This window comes from Periplaneta americana, chromosome 13 (assembly GCF_040183065.1).
Source record: "Periplaneta americana isolate PAMFEO1 chromosome 13, P.americana_PAMFEO1_priV1, whole genome shotgun sequence".
Classification (NCBI taxonomy): domain Eukaryota; kingdom Metazoa; phylum Arthropoda; class Insecta; order Blattodea; family Blattidae; genus Periplaneta; species Periplaneta americana.
In genome coordinates, this window is record NC_091129.1 from 84,112,473 (window position 1) to 84,132,571 (window position 20,099).

Consider the following 20,099-nt stretch of genomic DNA (forward strand, 5'->3'; position numbering starts at 1 on the left):
CAATGATCGTGTGACTGTAATGGCCTGAAATGAAAATAATATAACACAATAAAATACAAGAGAATTTGTCTCATCTAGTCCGTACGTAAGATAACTATGTTACCATTTAGATCTGGAAATCAGTACGAGAAATATTTTTGCAATTATCGTGTGACTGGAATGTACCTATGTTTTTGGTTTCACTACATAAAAAGGATGTATATTTTTCTCATGTACTCACTAATTCTATCCGATAAAATTTAAGACATTTTTCAGTTGTTAAGTTTTTAGTTGTCCTTCAGTCTTAAGTTAGAGAGACTTAAAATATACAAGACAAAACGATAGCGAAATATTTTGATCGAGACAATATTATGCTTCTTTTTAAATTACTTACTTACTTACAAATGGCTTTTAAGGAACCCGAAGGTTCATTGCCGCCCTCACATAAGCCCCTCAGCGGTCCCTATCCTGTGCAAGATTAATCCAGTCTCTATCATCATACCCCACCTCCCTCAAATCCATTTTAATATTATCCTCCCATCTACGTCTCGGCCTCCCTAAAGGTCTTTTTCCCTCCGGTCTCCCAACTAACACTCTATATGCATTTCTGTTTCTTTTTAAATATAATAATAATTAGTGATAATTCTGATTGAGTAACCAAGAGATTCCTTTGGAATTATCCTGTTGTCCGCATGACGGAAACCGGCAGCACATTCGCAAGCAGTGAAAATGCCGCTTACCGTATCTAAATCAGTATTGTATGTCACAATGAGATGTTTAGAGTTTATCACATAGTCTATCATAAAACAATTGATTACTTGATTAATATGTGTAGTGAAGTATATGTGAAATTTATATTGCAATGATCATTGTAGTTGTCGAAATTGTTTACTTAATTTCATTGGTAGTTACATGAGGTATTTGAAAGTACTGGACAGTCTGAGGATATAGCTGTTATGTATAAGAGGAGTACGTGAAGAAATTTTGCTATTACTCTTCAACTTTTGAATCTATCAATTTACAATTTTTACAGCATACACACAATATTTTGAGGCATAGTTTGGTTTTTAGGTTGTAGCCTGCTTGATTTTATAAACATTTTTAAACCTGAGAAACATTAATTAAATATAACTTAAAAATATGGGTATTTTAGAAACATTTCTCTCTGCAACCACGAGGACTAGGAAGCTGAAATTTTGCATACGCCTATTTCATATACTAATGAAGACGCATGGCTACTTTCACATAATTATCAAAATTATTATGGATTTTACAATCAGAAAAGTAAGAAAAAATATGAACATGTTTAAATAATTTTTTTTTTCAGGATGGAAAATAATTTTTTTCTATTGAACGAATATTCATAATGTGATAAAAATAGTTGCACACATAGTGAATTACATCATAAATCTACAATGCTTGGGAAAAGTGGCATAAGTCAGTTTCCACAAACATTTTTTTTAATCTATTGACAACTTACGGAACATCTGCTCGCTTGGGAAAAGAGACATAGGCTAAGTATTTCTCTATTTCTCCCATTACAATAATTCAAACAGAAGAAAATCAAATCGACATAAACCAGTGTTAAGACAGTTTTTCTCTTTTTCCTGTAAAATTAACATTTTTGACTTGTGCCACTTTTCCCGAGCACTACAAAAATAAGCTTGAGTTTTTAGGAGCCTGTAGTGAAAAGGGTTTCTCAGAAAAATGTTCCTAAAATTTTTAATGTTCTTAACTTAAATTTAATTAATATTTTTCAGGTTTAAAATTTGTTATAAAATCAAGTATAATCCGAAAACCAAATTATATCTTCAAATATTGTGTGTATGTTTTAAAAATTGTAAATTGATGTATTCAAAGGTTGAAGAGTAAGAACAAAATTTCTTCGCTGAAGCACAACAGCCAGACGCTCAGACTACCAAGTCCCCTTAATTTAACACTTATCAGCGACTAGTGTAGAAATGAATAGTACGTTATGATGTAATATGGAGGATATATTTTTATAATTTATTCAGCTTAAGCATTATATATCATTTTCTTCCAATCGCAAAGAAAACGTAAGTAAAGAAACGCACTTTTTGTCTGAATTTCGTATCGTCGTGAAGCAGCTGAGAGAAGTTTACTAGCTTGAGCTTGATATATGTGTTACAATCCACGACAAATGTAATCCAGAGGATGCAGAGATCCATTTGTTTTGTGGGCTTCTTTCACCCTTTTTATTTCTCTTGCTGTCTCTTACCTCTGGCATTCGTTCTCTAAGCTTCACGGTTTTGTGAACACGCTGTGGGCTCGCGAATGGGCTAATCCGCCGTGGTGACTGTGTTTGCAGAGAAGCCGGCCGGAGCCTACCCCAGCGAGTCTCTGCACCCGGGAACTAATGAGATCATGGACCTCTCGGACCCACAGCAAATCTCCAAACAGAGAGGTGGGTTTCTTTGCTTATCCTCCAGCGGGAATGCGAGAAGCGACAGAAAATCCTATAGTGAGTAGCAAAGGCTTGCATCCGAAGCTCATTCGTCTAATTCCACGGATTTGTTTCAACACGTACGTACGCATTTACAAGCCGGGAGTTTTCTTTCAAATATACCGACCTTTGTCACTTTCGTATCATGTTGTGTTCATGTATGCATATAGAACAGATACATTTCACATCTTCTTCTAAATTCACTTTTATATAGGAAATATAGTTCGGATTAATATAATTGAGCCGTTCAGAGAAAAAGTGGTGTAAGTCAAAATTGGGTAATGAGGTTTAAAGTAAAATTTATGTAAAATAGAGCGAAAAGTAACAATTAATATGTCCTTCGTGCTATCCACTGACTACTAATAGTTTAAATAAATTGAATATTAATTGCTACTTTGCGCTGTATTTTACAGAATTTTACTTTAACCCTCATTACAAATTTTTGACTTATATTACTTCTGCTCTCAATGGCTCAATTATTTTCTATAACGTTAAACAATGCAAAATTGAATAGCCCCAAATTTTGGCACATTTACATACTATTTTCAAGAAATTAAATTTGGTACATTAAATATTAATTCATTATATTTAAGCATTTAAAGTATAACCACTTAAACAAATATATAAGTTAAAATCGTTGATATAAAAGAAAAGAAAATTAAATATTCACAACCTCAACAATTGACAACCACAACAATAATTCTAAACTACATTTTACCTTTCAATTCACAAAATTATACACATTTTTATATGTACAGTATACAAATAAATTATTATAAATTCATTACATTGATTGTATATTGTGTTCAGTGCATGTGAGAACGCTTATTATTATTATTATTATTATTATTATTATTATTATTATTATTATTATTATTATTATTATTATTATTATTCAGAAGAGATAGCCTATTCCTTGCAATGTTAAACAGGGTCTTCCATATAAGACACTTTCTTCACACCAGAAGTTAAGCGGCATCTTCTAGTATACGTTCCACACAGTTACCGCGAAATTGATCCCCGATTCTACAATACTTACTTACTTCATTGCCACCCTCACATAAACTCTCCATCGGTCCCTATCCTGAGCAAGATTAATCCAGTCCCTAGCATCATATCACAAATCTCTCAAATCCACTGTAACATTATCCTCCCATCTATGTCTCGGCCTCCCCAAAGATCTTTTTCCCTCAGGTCTTACAACTAACAATCTATGTGCATTTCTGGATTCACCCATTCGTATGTCCTCTCATCTCAAATGTCTGGTTTTAATGTTCCTAATTATGTGAAATGAAGAATACATAAAATAGTAACTTTAATTTCTAAAATATGTTTAAAGAATAAAATGTTTATACACAAATTAAAAATTAATACAAATGCATCTTAATGTGTCTGAAAAGACGTCTAAAGTGTCCTTCTACTGCTTCAAAACTTTTATGAAACTCCAAAGATTGTTTAGAAATACTTGACTGCTATCATCTTGCGAAGTTTATCGAGTGTCCAGTTGTATAGCTTCTATCACTTTTTAAATTAAAACTTCAGAACCTTGTCGCAGTATGCCTTACATCATTCTAAAAAGATTAGAAAAAACCGGAATAGCTTGCACTACAATACGCACGAATGAGTAATTTCTTCAGTGTTTTCAAACAATTGCAAAGAACACAGCTTTCAATATATTACGCACGTAAAAATAATCCCTTCAGTAGCTCAGAACGGAATGAGGTGAATTACACTCATGCAACGTCCAACAAACACCCTTGAATTTCGATTCGTGTAACACACTGTTGGAGGTAACGTTTCTGTGCGTTCCGTGGCGTCATGTTTGGAAGACTCTGTATTACTCAACAACGAAAACTACTTCTACTTCAGGAGAACAGAAGGTGTGAGAAATGTATCCCAAGAAATTATTTGCCATTACTAATTGCAGTTCTAAAGAGAAAGTAGATCAGACCTTCCAAATGTATAATCTGTCTAATTTCTCTTTGTTTCCATCTTCAGATTCTGAGCTAAACTTCTTCTGAATAATCCGCCAAAGCTTCCTCCCTCATTTATAACAATTATTTTATTATTATTGTTATTATTATTATTTTTGTTATTATTATTATTATTATTATTATTATTATTATTATTATTATCATCACTTACTTTTACTATTAATATTATTTAGTATTCTCCCATTCTGTGGATCTTGAATTCATACATTTTAATAGAGCACGGTGAGTGTAGTGAACTGTAATTCCTATATCTGCTTGCAGCTTACGATTCAAAAGTTTTGCTAGAAGTTCTGAGGTTGATATTGCACGTACCTACTCAACAGCACAATTTCTGCATTAATATGACTGTATTATTACTGATTTCCAGACATTTAAGGATCTCCAGAGGACATCGTGGGATTACACCTGTTGATAATATTATTGGCAAGACTTGCATGCAGACATGTCCAACTCGGAACTATAGAAACCACTCACTATCTCTCGTGTAGTCCGGATTTCTGCGAGGCGGGCCTCGCACGTCGCATGCGTCGGCTCAGAAAAACCAAGGCTTTACCACAGTCTAGTATATACAGTCGCGAAGCTCAATACGTAGTAAATATGCAAACATTAGATAGTTGCTCACCACTAGGATCGCTAATATCGCCTCATTACAGGCAATGCAAAGTAGTACCGTCACAGTCTACTGTTTCTAGCACCCTCAAAACTCAAACTTCGTGATTGTATATAGTAGACTGTGGCTTTACTGTGTGGTTTTTCCCTATGGTTTTCTATTCATTTCAGTGTACCCTATCATCCCTTTCAATCAGCAAGGTTATTTCTCTTCCACCCTGTATCCTGTATAATATAATTTGTTACTTTAATTCAAATGTAGACTCTTCATGCAATCATTGGCATTTCCTTAAATCCCCTATTTTTTTAATGAACTGAGTACTGAATCTTTTCTGTATGTGAAAGGTCGTCTGTGGTGTTTGGACCCAAGGACGGATCTGACGGCCAAAATGGCAAACGCGGGTCAACAGAAAAAAAAATTCTTGTAATAAGAGAACAGAAATCAGCAATAAGTTTCTCTCTTCACCGCAACATGTGGCAAGCTTTTCTACTACCTTGTTGAAACATGCGGATGTCTAGAACCGCTCGAAACATGTTAAGGAGTTAGATACAGGTTACAGTAGTAAAAGTTGTGGAAATATTCAACATTTTTTTCCTCCATTACTGTATCTTGCACAATAATGAAAATTAGTATGTGTAAAACACGTCCTTCTGATATATGAAAAGAACATATATTTTTACAATTAAAAAAATTACTTACATTTTTTTTCAAAATTCAGTTCACTGTGCAGTGATGAAGCGTTTCCCACATAACTCAAAACTATCCAACATTCTGTGATGAATTTTTTGTGTGTATTTGTGCATGTCATATCTACAATATGATGCAAGATCACTCCTCTGCCTTTGATAGATTGTCTGATAAAAAATAAATTCATTTTAACAATGGTCAAATAACAGTATTTTCTCTTAACACAAAATAAAAAAAAGATTATTTATTAAGGAATGTAGTTGAAAGAGCGTGATATTTTAAAGATGAGATTCAGCAATAAAATAAAAGAGAGAGTGAGAACATGAAAAGTTGACAAGTTTATGAGTTATGAGGGAACGCTTCATCACTGCACAGTGAACTGCCAACATTTTTAATTTTGAAAAAAAAAAATATATATATATACACCAATTTTCATTATTGTACAAGATACAGTAATGGAGGGAAAAATATTTAGAATATTTCCAAAAATTTTACTGCTGTAAGCTGCACCTAACCCCTTAATTATCCAGGAGAGTATAAAATGAGAGCAGATTCAGGTAGAGAGTTAGTTTATGCTTATAATATAATCTAAAATTTAATTAATCTTGGTTTCTGCTAGATCCATGTATTGTGGGTCTCTATCGCCACGGCATGGCGCGTCCTCAAACTGCGGATCGAGGAGAGGGCCTCCAGACATGGAGGGTAGCTGTGAATATATTGAATAAGCAGTCGCGGACAGCCGATGAGGGGTGGTCTTCCAGCTTGGGGGTTGGGCGAAGGGCTAACAACCCTTCACCGTAAAAAACAGCTTGTTACGAATCCTTCAAATAAGCCTCGGAATGGGACTGATTCTCTGGCACGACCTCAGCAAAAGTTACACAACACAGAACTGCACGCATTGTATTCTTCACCTGACATAATTAGGAACATTAAATCCAGACGTTTGAGATGGGCAGGGCATGTACCACGTATGGGCGAATCCAGAAATGCATATAGAGTATTAGTTGGGAGGCCGGAGGGAAAAAGACCTTTAGGGAGGCCGAGACGTAGATGGGAAGATAATATTAAAATGGATTTCAGGGAGATGGGATATGATGGTGGAGAATGGATTAATTTTGCTCAGGATAGGGACCAATGTCGGGCTTATGTGAGGGCGACAATGAACCTCCGGGTTCCTTAAAAGCCAGTAAGTAAATAAGTAAGTCTGCTAAATACAACCAGAAATATTTGTCCTCACCTTCTTATTCAGCATTCTTTTGCGTACTGTAGATCTATTGTATGTGACTCCCGGATTTTATATAATGCCATGTTCATTCTTTAATTCTTTTGAATGTGTTTTAAACTGCGAACATCAGGTCTTATGTAAATCATTGCATACATTCCACGTACAAGAGCTGCCATTTTCATCTCTAAATCTGTTTCTGTTTCATTATCTTATATAGAGATGATGTAAACGCTTCGATAATCTTGTGAAGACAATTTAGGCTTGGAATGAAATGATCTTGGCCACTTGTAACCGATACTCGTCGATTTAGAAGCGTTAATAGCTCCATTAAGAGGAGGCGTATCGCAAAACATTGCATTTGGCTAATATTCCGCGAGGCGGCGCTTGCCAGATTTCTTCTGTTTCGTCTTATTGTTGGCAAGCGTCCAGTCAACTTTTTTACGCTTCTGAATTGCAGTTAGTTTGGAGTGTATCCTCTTCTATCTGGAGTTACTTCCACTCAACTTAAGTACACAGCCTCATAAAATACATTTCCTTGTACATTCAAAACTTCTTTCATGTTATATGACAGCATATTTCTTTCGCTACTGAGACTCAGTGAGAAATTTTCCCTCGCGTTTTTATTACAATTTTTCCTTTTCTTTTTGATGTATTTATCTCCTTTTTGTACTTTTTATTTCTTTCTTCCTTCGTATTTATTCTCCTTTATCCACTTACTATTCTCCTCTTCTTCTTCTTATCTTTTTTGCTATTGGTTTGTTTGTCTTTGGATCTTATCTTCCTTTTTTATTTCCTTGTACATTTTGTGCAGAGATTAGATTTTTACAATCACGATATGCAAAATGTGCCCAAATTCTGTCAAAATAAGTACTTTTACGTTAAAAAATATTAACTAATTATTGTAGTGTTTAATTCGTTATAAAATGCGAAATAGATTATATGAAGGGTTGAGAGCCAGAGTGGGCCAAGCGCCGTATATTAAAAACGAAGGAGGTAAGGGTTAAAGTTAAGTGAATACTGTAGTTTAATGATGATTAACATATAATTTAGTTTTAATGTGCATACTTTATATTACTTGCTATGTGTTTCATTAAATAATAATAATAATAATAATAATAATAATAATAATAATAATAATAATAATAATAATAATAATATAATCTATACAATTATAATAGGCATCGTCATAATGGAATACATCAAATAAACAATCATTATGTAGGTGAAGGTTGCCTATATCATACCACTTTTCAGTCTTTCTTTATTTACTTCGAAATGGGAAGGAATTTTAATTGCATATATTGTTAGATATTCGGACAGTACCATGGGGCACAAAATATATTTTTTTCAGAATTTTTTAACAATTATCATATATTTTTAAAAGGCATTACTTAAAACTCTGCGAGCGGTACGATTTATGCGCCCAGTTTCCTAAATCGTACCTACAGGTTGCTTAAATCGTACCCATTTGTATAATATGCACACAATTTTCAAAATAAGAACTAAAACAGAGACAAACTTCCTTACGTCTGTTGTAGCAAGTTCAGAAAGAATATGTTGAACCAATTCCTCTTCTATTTCCACTGGAAAAGCTGTATTCCTCTCGTTGACGAATCCATTTGCGGGACGTTCCAAACCTGTCTTCACCTTGCCCATCAAATGTCGCATGAAAGTCTGTTTTGTAATTTCGTACTTACGGCAACATTCATTCAATCTCACTGCTCCGAATCGAAATTCATCCAGTGTCTTAAGTAAATCACTTGGTTCCCATTTTCCGTATTCTCATTTGCCCATTATCCAGAGCTATCAAGGGTCCCCATGGTAACTGAGTGAGATCACCGGTCAGGAAGAGTGAAATTCAAGGAAAATGAGTAAGACAAACAAATTTCTTTTATATATCCATTTATTTCATAATTAATTAATAGTAAACCATAATTTTCTTATAATGAAAATTATTTTTATGTAATATTCATCATTTTTGTGAAAAACAACACAGCACAAAATAAGTTAATATAAACCTATCCCAAATATTGCGTAAACGATACAAATCTCACTCTTTATTGTAATGTGTTTTATTACACTGATGCGTTGATTTCTTAGCATTAGCCACCACTTATTTTGGTGGTTCGAATGTGTGGCATAGCACAGGAATGATAATTTTCATGGCCAAGACAGTTAATAACGTACAATCCACGTTCAATGAAGGTTTGAAAGCTGTTTTATTTTTCCTTAACATAGAAAAAACACGTTCTTCGTCAGCATTAGAATATGGAATTATCAAAATCAATTTTGCAATCTTAGATAGCTTCTTGTACCTTACTTCTCCATTTGGTAGTTTCACCTGAGATAAATATGCCCAAATTACATCCATTCGGTAAATATACCGACTTACTTGCACCTCATTTTGGACTTCAGCACTTTCCCATATATATTCAGGGATACTGTCTTGTTTTAAAATTTTTTGATCCACAAATGCGTGAGATCAGCCTCAAATCCCTGTCTCACGCACGATGCTTGAGGCTTGGCAGGTCTGAATGATCTATTCTGAAGATTAAAAAATATTATGCACCTAACGGTAATTGTTCACGTTGCCAAAATCGTACTGGTACGATATGAGCAACCTTTTAAAGGTACGATTTAGGAAACTAGCTCTCCCAGTAAACTATTCAGAATATAATCTAAACAAAGCTGTTACAGTAACTATTTTTAACGTTTAAATAATGGAAAAAATCAAATATGTTAGGTGTAATAAAAGACATGCATTAAATTAACTCAATGTTTCAATAAAAGCTTACGAAAGGGTAACAAAATCTTATATGAAGAACCAGAACTTACTATTAATTACAATTTAATACAGGTGTTGTCTTGGGTGAAAGGCGGGAACTGAACGAGTGACAGTTTCTATTTTTATTTCATGGAAAATTCCCCAGGTGGTCCCTGCATGCAATACTTTCCTCAATATTAATAGTGGTACGATTTCGGCGCCGGTACGATTTAGGCTACTTTCCCCTATTAAGAAACTCATCTATGCTATAAAAACTACTTTCAATTAGAAAAGTCCTAACAGATTTATTAAAATTAATAGCTTCTTTTAAGTGTCTTGTTAATTTGTTATAAAATTTAACACCTAAAAAAAAAAAAAAAACTACCAAGTGTTTTAGTACATCTGCAAGCAGGAATTGCCAAGTTAATTCTAGTTCTTGTGTTATAATTATGTATATCTTCAGTTCTTGGGTACATCAAATTATCCAAATCTATATATTTTACACATTCAAATAGGTGATATGAATAATTGTATAAATAAGGGTTTACAAGACTCCCATAGAGAACACCCAAGAATAATGCGATTAGCCCTTTTTTGTAGAATAAAAATATCTTTAGCACCACTACTGTTTCCTCATAACATAATCCCATAATTTATAATACTGTGAAAAAATCATAATATGCACTTCGTACAGTTTTCATGGTACTACAATGTTTACGTTTTCTTAACATAAAAATGACCTTACTTAACTTCTTAGAAATTTCATTAGTATGATTAACCCAATTCAACTTACTGTCAATATGAAAACCCAGTAATTTCACTATAGTAGAAGGTTCAACATCTCTTTTAAACAAAAACATATAGTCTGGGTTACTTAAATTTAAACTTAATCTAATTGCACTGAACCAATACATTAGATTATTCATAATAGTACATAGTACTATCCAACTTTACGATTGAAAAACCGTAGCTTCGACAGCATACATAATCATACATAGCATCCAAATGGGTAAATCATTTACAGCTAGAATAAAAAGAAAAGATATTCATTTAACTTAAACCCTTGTTTGCTCAGTTTTTAATACATGGCGCTTGGCCCACTATGCCTCTGAACCCTTCATATGTTTCTGCAAGACAAGAGCGGAATTATATTTTATGAGATATGTTTGTATTTTATTTTTGTAAAAAACACTATACATACACACATATATATATATGTGTATATATATATATATAAATATATAAAGACACCGTCACATACAGGTTATTAAATTTTTTTCAAATACTTTGCTCACCCTCCATGTAGGCTATTTCAGTATATCTATGAATAGTATAGTAATGCGACCTACCACTGTTTTTTGTTATTAGTACAATAATCTCGAGCCTTCAATTAATCTGACAGTTGCATTTTGTAGAATATTGGCTGCCTATGCGATCTCTTTAGACCCAGTGTTCACTGAAAACATGTTGTATGAAGTAGCAATGGATTGAGATTCAGTAATAATATGGGCCGGGATAAAATGAAGCCTTTTGAGATGATTCTTACTCTTAATGTTCACAATTTCACTATGCTTTTGAAGGATTTTAAATGGAAAATCTATAAAATATACGTGTTAACACATTATTGAATTTCTACCACCATACTTTCCATAAAAATGTTTCATTCAAAAATACTACAAAATCCTATATTCTAACATTAAAAGTGCTATATAATATTTTAAAATGCTAAATCTGATATCTAAAGTGCATAAAATCTGCAGAGGAAGCAAATGTTGAGAAAGAGGCTGTCCACGAACCCTGCCTGTTATTCCTGTTAGAAAAATATAAAATTCCAATTAATTAATGGATTGTGAGAGGTCTCCTGTTTGGAGGAAGAGGAACCCTACCAAAATTCACCGGTCCTTAAAAGTCTAAAAATTAATTTCTATGAAATTCAAGAAATTCTAATTCAAATTCTTAGACATTGTCTCAAAATAATAAATTACCTCTTATATGTTAAATTAAATTAATTTTTCTTTCACTTATTAATAACACTGTATTAATTTTAATCGTAATCTTCAGCTTTGTTGTAAATTTATTATTCTGTTATTGCATTCTGGATTCTTGTGGTCACCCTCAAATCTTTCTCTCGCTGTATCTTTTTCCAAGAAGTCTAGTGTTCCTTGTCTTCTTTCCCTATCCATCGTTATTTTGTTCTTGTTTACAAAATTTTTGTTCCTGTCCCCATATTTTTATAAAGTTTCTTTTTCCCTTACAGTCAATTTCTTTGAAATTTCTATTGTTTTTTATTGTTTTGGTCTGCTACTGTCTCATTGTTATTGTATTCATTATTCTTTTCTATTTTTACTTACTCTTGTTTTCCTTTATATTGTTTTTTATTTTATTTCCATTATTTTATGTGTTCTGCTTATTTAAGCTCTCCAATTCATAATAGAATGCTGTTATGTTCTTTCTTGGTTCTCATTATTACTCGTATTATTATTATTATTATTATTATTATTATTATTATTATTATTATTATTATTATTATTATTATATTTCTTCTTAATTTCTTTTTCGTGTTTTAGTTTTTCATTTTTTTATTTTTTCATTCTACTCGTTACAAATTTTATTGTTCTCTTTTCCTTCAGGCTGTTGTTCTTCATTAATTTTTTGTATTGCATTCTCCCTCTTCCTCTTATCACAGGGACCGTTTTACTTATCTTTATTCCAACCGTTACATTTATTATTCTCTTTCCTGTTAATGTTTTAGCTTCCCATTTTATTCTTTTCCCATATTCCTTTTTTGTTTCCTGCTCTAATGAAACTTTCCATTGCACTTGACAACTTGCTCCTATCACATGTTTCCTTATTCTTGTTTCTTTTTAGACTCTCGCTTTATTGTTCTCCTTCTTAGCAATTACTTACTTTTTATTGTTTGTATATTACTCAACCTTTTCGTCCACCACTCAGGAATAACGGTTAGCATGTCTGACCGTGTATTGTGCGTGTCAGGGCTCAAATCCTGGCAGAGACAAGTTACCTGGTTGAGGTTTTTTCCGGGGTTTTCTCTCAATCCATTAACATCATAATTCTGAGTAAATTTTCTTACGTTGAACTCTGGACTCATTTCGCTGGTATTAAGACATTCATCTCACTGAGATGATACATAATCATAGCAGTTGATAAAGCGCCGTAAAATAAACAAAATAAAGATATCCCATTTTTTCTCTCTGTGTGTCTCTTGTTTTTATTACATTTTCCATTACACCCTCTCTTGTTCTTATCACACATATTTCATCCTTGTTTCTTCTCCGATTGTTTCTGTCCACACCTGTGGAGTAACGGTCAGCGCGTCTGGCCGCGAAACCAGGTGGCCCGGGTTCGAATCCCGGTCGGGGCAAGTTACCTGGTTGAGGTTTTTTCCGGGGTTTTCCCTCAACCCAATACGAGCAAATGCTGGGTAACTTTCGGTGCTGGACCCCGGATTCATTTCACCGGCATTATCACCTTCATTTCATTCAGACGCTAAATAACCTAAATGTTGACACAGCGTCGTAAAATAATCCAATAACCCGATTGTTTCTATTTTTCTCTTCCTATGTAATTTTTCTATTTATTCCTTTCCCTTCGATTTTGTTCTCTCTCTCTCTCTCTCTCTCTCTCTTGTTTTTATTAAACTTCTTATTGTACGTTCTTCCTCATTCTTCACACACATTATTTTGTTCTTGTTTCTCTTCCGACAGTACCTTTTAATATTTTCTTTCTTGCTAATGATTCCATTTAATTCCCGTTTCTATTTTACCTTACTTTTCTTTCCTCTCTCTCCTTTCACTAAATCTTTTCTTGGAAAATCTCTCTTATTCCAACCACACAAACTCTTGTATCGGTTTTTCATATAGGTTGGTTTCATTATTGTCTTTCTTGCTACTATTTCCTCGTTTTTTTTCTCATTTTTACTTTTCATTCACTTTTCCTCTCGCCTTTCATTAAAACCTTTCTTGCATTTTCTCTATTATTCATAACATATACTCTCTTGTTACCGTTTCCCTTTAGGTTGTTGTTTTTATTTTTCTGTTACTTGCTATCATGTTCCCCTTTTTATACCTACACTTTTCAGATTTTTTTCTATTTTCTTTCTCTACATTTTACTGAATATATCTTGCACTTCCTCCCTTAATCTTATCACTCCGTCTTGTTTTTCTTTTCCTTCCGACTGTTGCCTTAATTATTATCTTTCTTGTTATTGTTATCGCTCTTTTCACTCTCTTCTGTTTATTAAATCTTTCTTGCACTTTCTCTCCCAATCTTATCACAAACTCTTCTTTTCCTTACGACTTCTCTTTTGTCATTATCTTTCTTGCCATTGCTTATCTCTTTTGTTCCTATTTTTTTTTGCTTTCTCCTATTTATTAATTAATTTTTAAACTTGCTCCCTTACACTTATCACTCTCTTCTGCTTTTCCTTTCGGTTGCTTTCATTATTCACCCTGTTTCTTTTGTTTTTCCTCCTTCGCTCCTTTCGTTAACGCTTTTTTTCCCTCACTTTTATTTCTTAAATATTTCTTGCACTTCCTCTACCATTCTTATCACTCTCTCTTCTACTTCTCTCCTTTCCGAATGTTGTTTTGATCATTCTATTTCTTACCGTTGTTTTCTCTTTTTTGTTCATATTGTTCCCGCTTTCTCTTTCTCTCCCTCTTCTATTTATTAATATTTTGTTGCACATCCTTTCCTAAGCTTATCACACTCCTTTGTTCTTGTTTTCCTTCCGAACGTCGCTTTCATTATTCTCTTTCTTGCCGTTGTTTTCTCTTTTTTGTTCTTATTGTTCCCGCTTTCTTTTTCTCTCCCGCTTCTATTTATTAATTCTTTCTTGCACTTCCTCTTCTAAGCTTGTCACACTCCTCTGTTCTTGTTTTCCTTCCGAATGTTGCTTCTATTATTCTTTTCTTGCCGTTGTTTTCTCTTTTTTTGTCCCTATTGTTACCACTTTCTCTTTCTCTCCCTCTTCTATTTATTAATTATTTCTTGTACTTCCTCTCCTAAGTTTATCACACTCCCTTGTACTTGTTTTCCTTCCGAATGTTGCTTCCAGTACTCTCTTTCTAGTCGTTGTTTTTTTCTTTTTTGTTCCTATTGTTCCCGCTTTCTCTTTCTCTCCCTCTTCTATTTATTAATTCTTTCTTGCACTTCCTCTCCTACTCTTTTCACACTCTTTTGTTCTTCTTTAACTTCCGCTTATTGCTACTCTTTTCCACCCTTTGTTCCTATTGTTTTCATAATATTTATTCTTTTATTTCTCTTTCTCTTTTATTTTTGAAATGTTATATAGCATTTGTATCTTATTCTTACCCCACACTCTTTTGTTCTTTTTATATTCATAACTTATGTTCGTTTTATTATTGTCTTTCTTGTTACTTTTTTGCCTTATTTGTACTCATTCTCCTTCCATTCTAATTTTATTTTGTCTCTTTCTTCTTACTAATTTTTTTCTTGTACTAGGCTATATGTTATAAATTTTTATGCACTCCCTTGTTCTTTTTCTATCCGTCAGTTGCTTTCACTATTATTATCATCCTGCTAATATTCCCCCCCTTGTTATTGTTTCATTGTTTTTCTTTTTTAGCCTATATTCCTCCCCATTTCGATTTCATTCTGTCAATTTTCACATTCCTATCCTTTCGTATTTATAAATTGATTGGGTTTACACTGACTAATACGTTCATGTCTTACTTTTCTGTATGATCTTGATCCTATTACTACTATTCATGCCCTTATTGTTCCTGTCCATCGTATTATTTCTGTCACTTCATTGTTTTCCAAATTGTCGTTCCCTTTTTTAAATAGTTTATTCAGGAACACTTCATCAACTACGTAACTATGTAACATCAATGGAATTTCTGATAGTCAAATGCGTCTTAGAACTTGTTATGGGATTAACTGATATTCACCTAGGATGAAAATCTCCGAAGAACCAAACCAGGTAACCAGTCCGAGAAACTTTCGAATGCAGGCCTGGTCTGTGAGGTCTCTGATAACCGAATCAGGTATTCTGTTTAGCTAGAATTCATTTGAAAACAGAATACCTTTTAAAATCATTGGCAATAGCAAGAGGGGAGGTATTTTGGCTTGACTTTGCGGACCGCTTTATTATTTCTAAATTATAAATTTACCGTTAAATGTTTCGTCATCTCCCTTTGATTGAAAAACTGTTGTTTTAATATTGGCCCCAACGTTACTTCCATAGATAAACTCAAGATCATAATATTGATGTTATATACTATGTTATGTTGAATGGCCGGTGATGTAGTTCTGTTCATGCTTATGTGACCGCTATCTCACTAGAATCCAGGAAGTCTCCACGATAAGGATATCGTTATTTTTAATTTATCAGAAGGATAGACACAGAAGAAAAATACACTAAACATACAAACGCTTACAAATTCCATCACTGCAGTCTGTATGAAAATAACAGGGTACTGCAGCATAGTGACTAATTTAGATGCAACAGTGTAACATTAATACAGTACACTAAAAGTAGGGCAAGTTGCAATTTATACAGGCTCCGTTGTGGTGCCCAGACGGTACCGTATGCAAAGATCTGACGTAGCACGCAAAGTATAGTACACCGAGTCGCAAAATGTTCCAATATATCTCCCGCCAATTTCTCCCAACCCTTAGACTTGGATCATAGATATATAGGGTTAAATTTATGTATTTTAGCGAAGACAGCATTATCCTGAAATATCTTAAATTCCTTGTGAAACACTCTATCTTTATTAACAAGAAAAATGATTACGTAAGTGTATTATACAGGGTATATCAAAAGGTCAGGTCAATCCTTAAGGAAATGATTTTGGACCTTATTTGCAACAAAAAATCCTAATACACTTTTTCAATATTCATCCCCGTTTCCGAGTTACACGAATGTCACGTACCGTATATATCCCCATTTGATTCCACACCTAATGGACCTGTCTGCTTAAGAGAAGGTAGGCTAATTGTCAGTTGTTTAGAGCAGATGCTCAAAATGTCCCCCTTTCGCACTAACACACGCTTCAGCACGCCGTCTGTTCTCTCGCTGCACATTATCCAATCCGTGTTGGTGTATCTCCATTGCAGCCGTGTTAATCTTTGCAACGAGCTCTTCCCTGCTTGCTATCTCCGTTTGATACACTTTCTCCTTCATACAGCCCAAGAGAAAGAAGTCCAATGGTGTTAGGTCTGGGAACCGGGCTGGCCAGGCAATGGGACCACCCCTTCCAATCCATCTACTTCGAAAATGGTGCTCTAGCCATTGGAGTATTGGAAGCCTGAAATGTGCTGGAGCACCGTCTAGTTGATACCATAGTTGCCTGGCCAGCCCGGTCCCCAGCATCTGTTCTAGACAATTGACAATTAGCCTACCTTCTCTGAAGCAGACAGGTCTATTAGGTATGGAATCAAATGAGGATAGATACGGTACGTGATATTCATGTAACTCGGAAACGGGGATGAGTATTGAAAAAGTATATTAGGATTTTTGTTGCAAATCAAGTCCTGAATCACCTCCTTAAGGCTTGACCTGACCTTTTATACACTCTGTATATTAATTTATATATTATTTGGAAATACCATAGAAAAACAGATCTAAGACCATTGATATAGACTATTCAGATGCTATAAATAGTGATAGAACGATAATACGGCGATGGTGAAATGATAAATCCTCAAAGAAAACTAGACCCTCTTCAGTTTTCCAAACAAAGGTATTATAGAATATGTCCGTAGTCGAAGCGCGGCCATTTTGCTCATATGATCGATCGATATAATCGAAGATATTGTTAGCTTTAATCTACACAGATGGACGAAGATGGTTACTCTGACCAAGAATCATTAATGATTCAGTGTAAAGGCTTGGGACTCGTTTCCATGCACAATTCACTGCGTCTGAATGATTCATGTTGAATCGGAAAGACTCATGCGCATTGCAGCTGGATTTCTAAAATGTGGAATTGAGTTTCCGCCTCTGGGAATAAGATATGCCCGCATGGGATGTCGCTTGTAAATCAAGCCTCATTTGTGTGGTGCGCTATTTTATGTTCCTCTCTAGTTCCCCTGGTAAATAAATTATTAGTATCTCTCCAAGAATCTATAAACTTGAGGAAACTGGCATCTGAGGAACACTTAGCTCATGTGTAGATAATTTATTATTATGTCCCTTCCTTTATTTTGAATAGTAGACTATAGAGCAAGTTACTTTAGAAGTCAGATTAATTGAAATGCAGTTTATCATGAGAAATTTGATTTATATCAGTCACGACAAATCTTATTGTTTTCTATTATTCATGATTTTTAATAACACGATCACTTATTTTGTGTAGCACACTAATCGTGAACCGTTAATATTAATTTGAGGAGCCTAGTATCAAAGATGGACAAGAGCCATTTTTATTATTTGTCGGTAGAGTCATATATTTGTTTCATCATGTTAACTTCTAGTAGGCATATAAGTTATAAAAATTTTTATACGTGATATTGGTAACTTTATTAACAAAATAATTCAGGTCATCACTTAACAATATTACTTTCAAGCACTTTAAAACATACTTAAAAGTTACATTGCCTACTTTTGAATCTAATATTGACTTTCGCGTTTTTTGAAACACAGATACAAGTGTCCATTTTTGAAAGACAAAATCCACAATTTATTTATTTATTTATTTATTTATTTATTTATTTATTTGTTTATTTATTTATTTATTTATTTATTTATTTATTTATTTATTTATTTATGTATTTCTTCTGGTGTAGTTAAGGCCATTAGGCCTTCTCTTCCACAACACCAGGAATACAAATACAATAATAGAAATAAACAGAGAGAAAAAATACACTATATACAAAGTAAAGCTACACAAGAAATAAAGAGAGAGAGAAAAAAAAAAACACTGTAAACAAAGTAAAGCCACACAAAAATATACATAGGTTGCAGTCACACAAACTTTAAATGAGTGATTAAGTATCATAATTAATTGTATCCTAACTAATTAACTAACATAAACAAGATACTTGCAATTTTAATCTAGATTAAAAAATAAAAATAAAAAAAACACAAATCAATCCTTCTAGCAATAGGCTACCTAAAAACATTAACTAAGACAAAATTTTTCAATTTAATTTTGAATTGTGATAAAGTCCGGCAGTCCCTGACGTCATTAGGTAACGTATTCCAGAGGCGAGGTATTTCTACAGTATAGGAAGATGAGTATAAAGACGTTCTATGATGAGGGATAGAAAGAAGTGCTTGATGTCGGTTTCGATGAGTTGTAAGAAATTGAAAGCGCGATAACAGATAATTCGGAGTAGAAGTATGCATGATTCTAAACAGAAGAGACAGTGAGTGTATTGTTCTTCGTTCCTTCAGACGCAACCATGAAAGTAACTGGAGGGAAGGTGTTATATGGTCAAATTTACGAGTATTGCAGATGAATCGTAATTAGTATAATGTTGAGAAAATCTATGGTAGTTATGATTTTATTCTGAAACTAATATTTAATTGATTTATTTATTTATTATTGGGTTACTTTACGACGCTGTATCAACATCTAGGTTATTTAGCGTCTGAATGATATGAAGGTGATAATGCCAGTGAAATGAGTCCGGGGTCCAACACCGAAAGTTACCCAGCATTTGCTCGTATTGGGTAGAGGGAAAACCCCGGAAAAAAACCTCAACCAGATAACTTGCCCCAACCGGGATTCGAACCCGGGCCACCTGGTTTCGCGGCCAGACGCGCTGACCGTTATTCCACAGGTGTGGACAATATATTTAATTGAGAAACTTAGAAAAGAACCTTAACTAAATTTCGATAAAAATGGCGTATGTTCGTCTTTGATACCATGTTCCTCATTTAACGAAGACTATTCATTAATTAACCCTCTGAGGACCAGCTGGGGTATTTTGATACTACATTGATCGTTTTTTTTAGTTCAAAATATAGTAATCTTATTGTTGGGTTATGGTTCTTCTGCATTGTGTCATATGTACTTTCTGGTTTTACATTCCGCATAGAATGAAAACTCACTACATCCGATTTTGTTTATAAACTTAATTATTAGTGATGGGGTGTCCAAATACTCCACAAGGTCTTCTATGTTCCCTATAACATTTTTTCCTTGCGACGAGTTATAGTTATCACTTTTAGTAGCAGGTTTTTTTTAAATTTAAATAAGGCAAACTCGGCTAATTTCGCAGTATCTCATATATTAATTAATTTTGGAGTTGTCCATGTTCGTTGAGCTTACAAAAAATACGGATAAATACCAGAACCTCTCGGGGATGTTTCATGCAGGAAGATCCTATTGCAACGCATTCTGACGAAAGTTACAGAACTATCTACTTTAGTAGGTGTGTCT

The 20,099-nt window shown here is 33.8% G+C and overlaps 1 protein-coding gene across 1 annotated transcript in view; it reads left to right on the forward strand.

The window, feature by feature from the left end:
• Window positions 1–20,099, forward strand: part of LOC138711638 (opioid-binding protein/cell adhesion molecule homolog) — a 357,054-nt gene that overhangs the window by 331,088 nt on the left and 5,867 nt on the right. Inside the window, exon 10 of the mRNA XM_069842769.1 lies at window positions 2,309–2,404. Coding sequence (XP_069698870.1) covers window positions 2,309–2,404 — 96 coding nt within the window. The remainder of the gene's footprint in view (window positions 1–2,308; window positions 2,405–20,099) is intronic.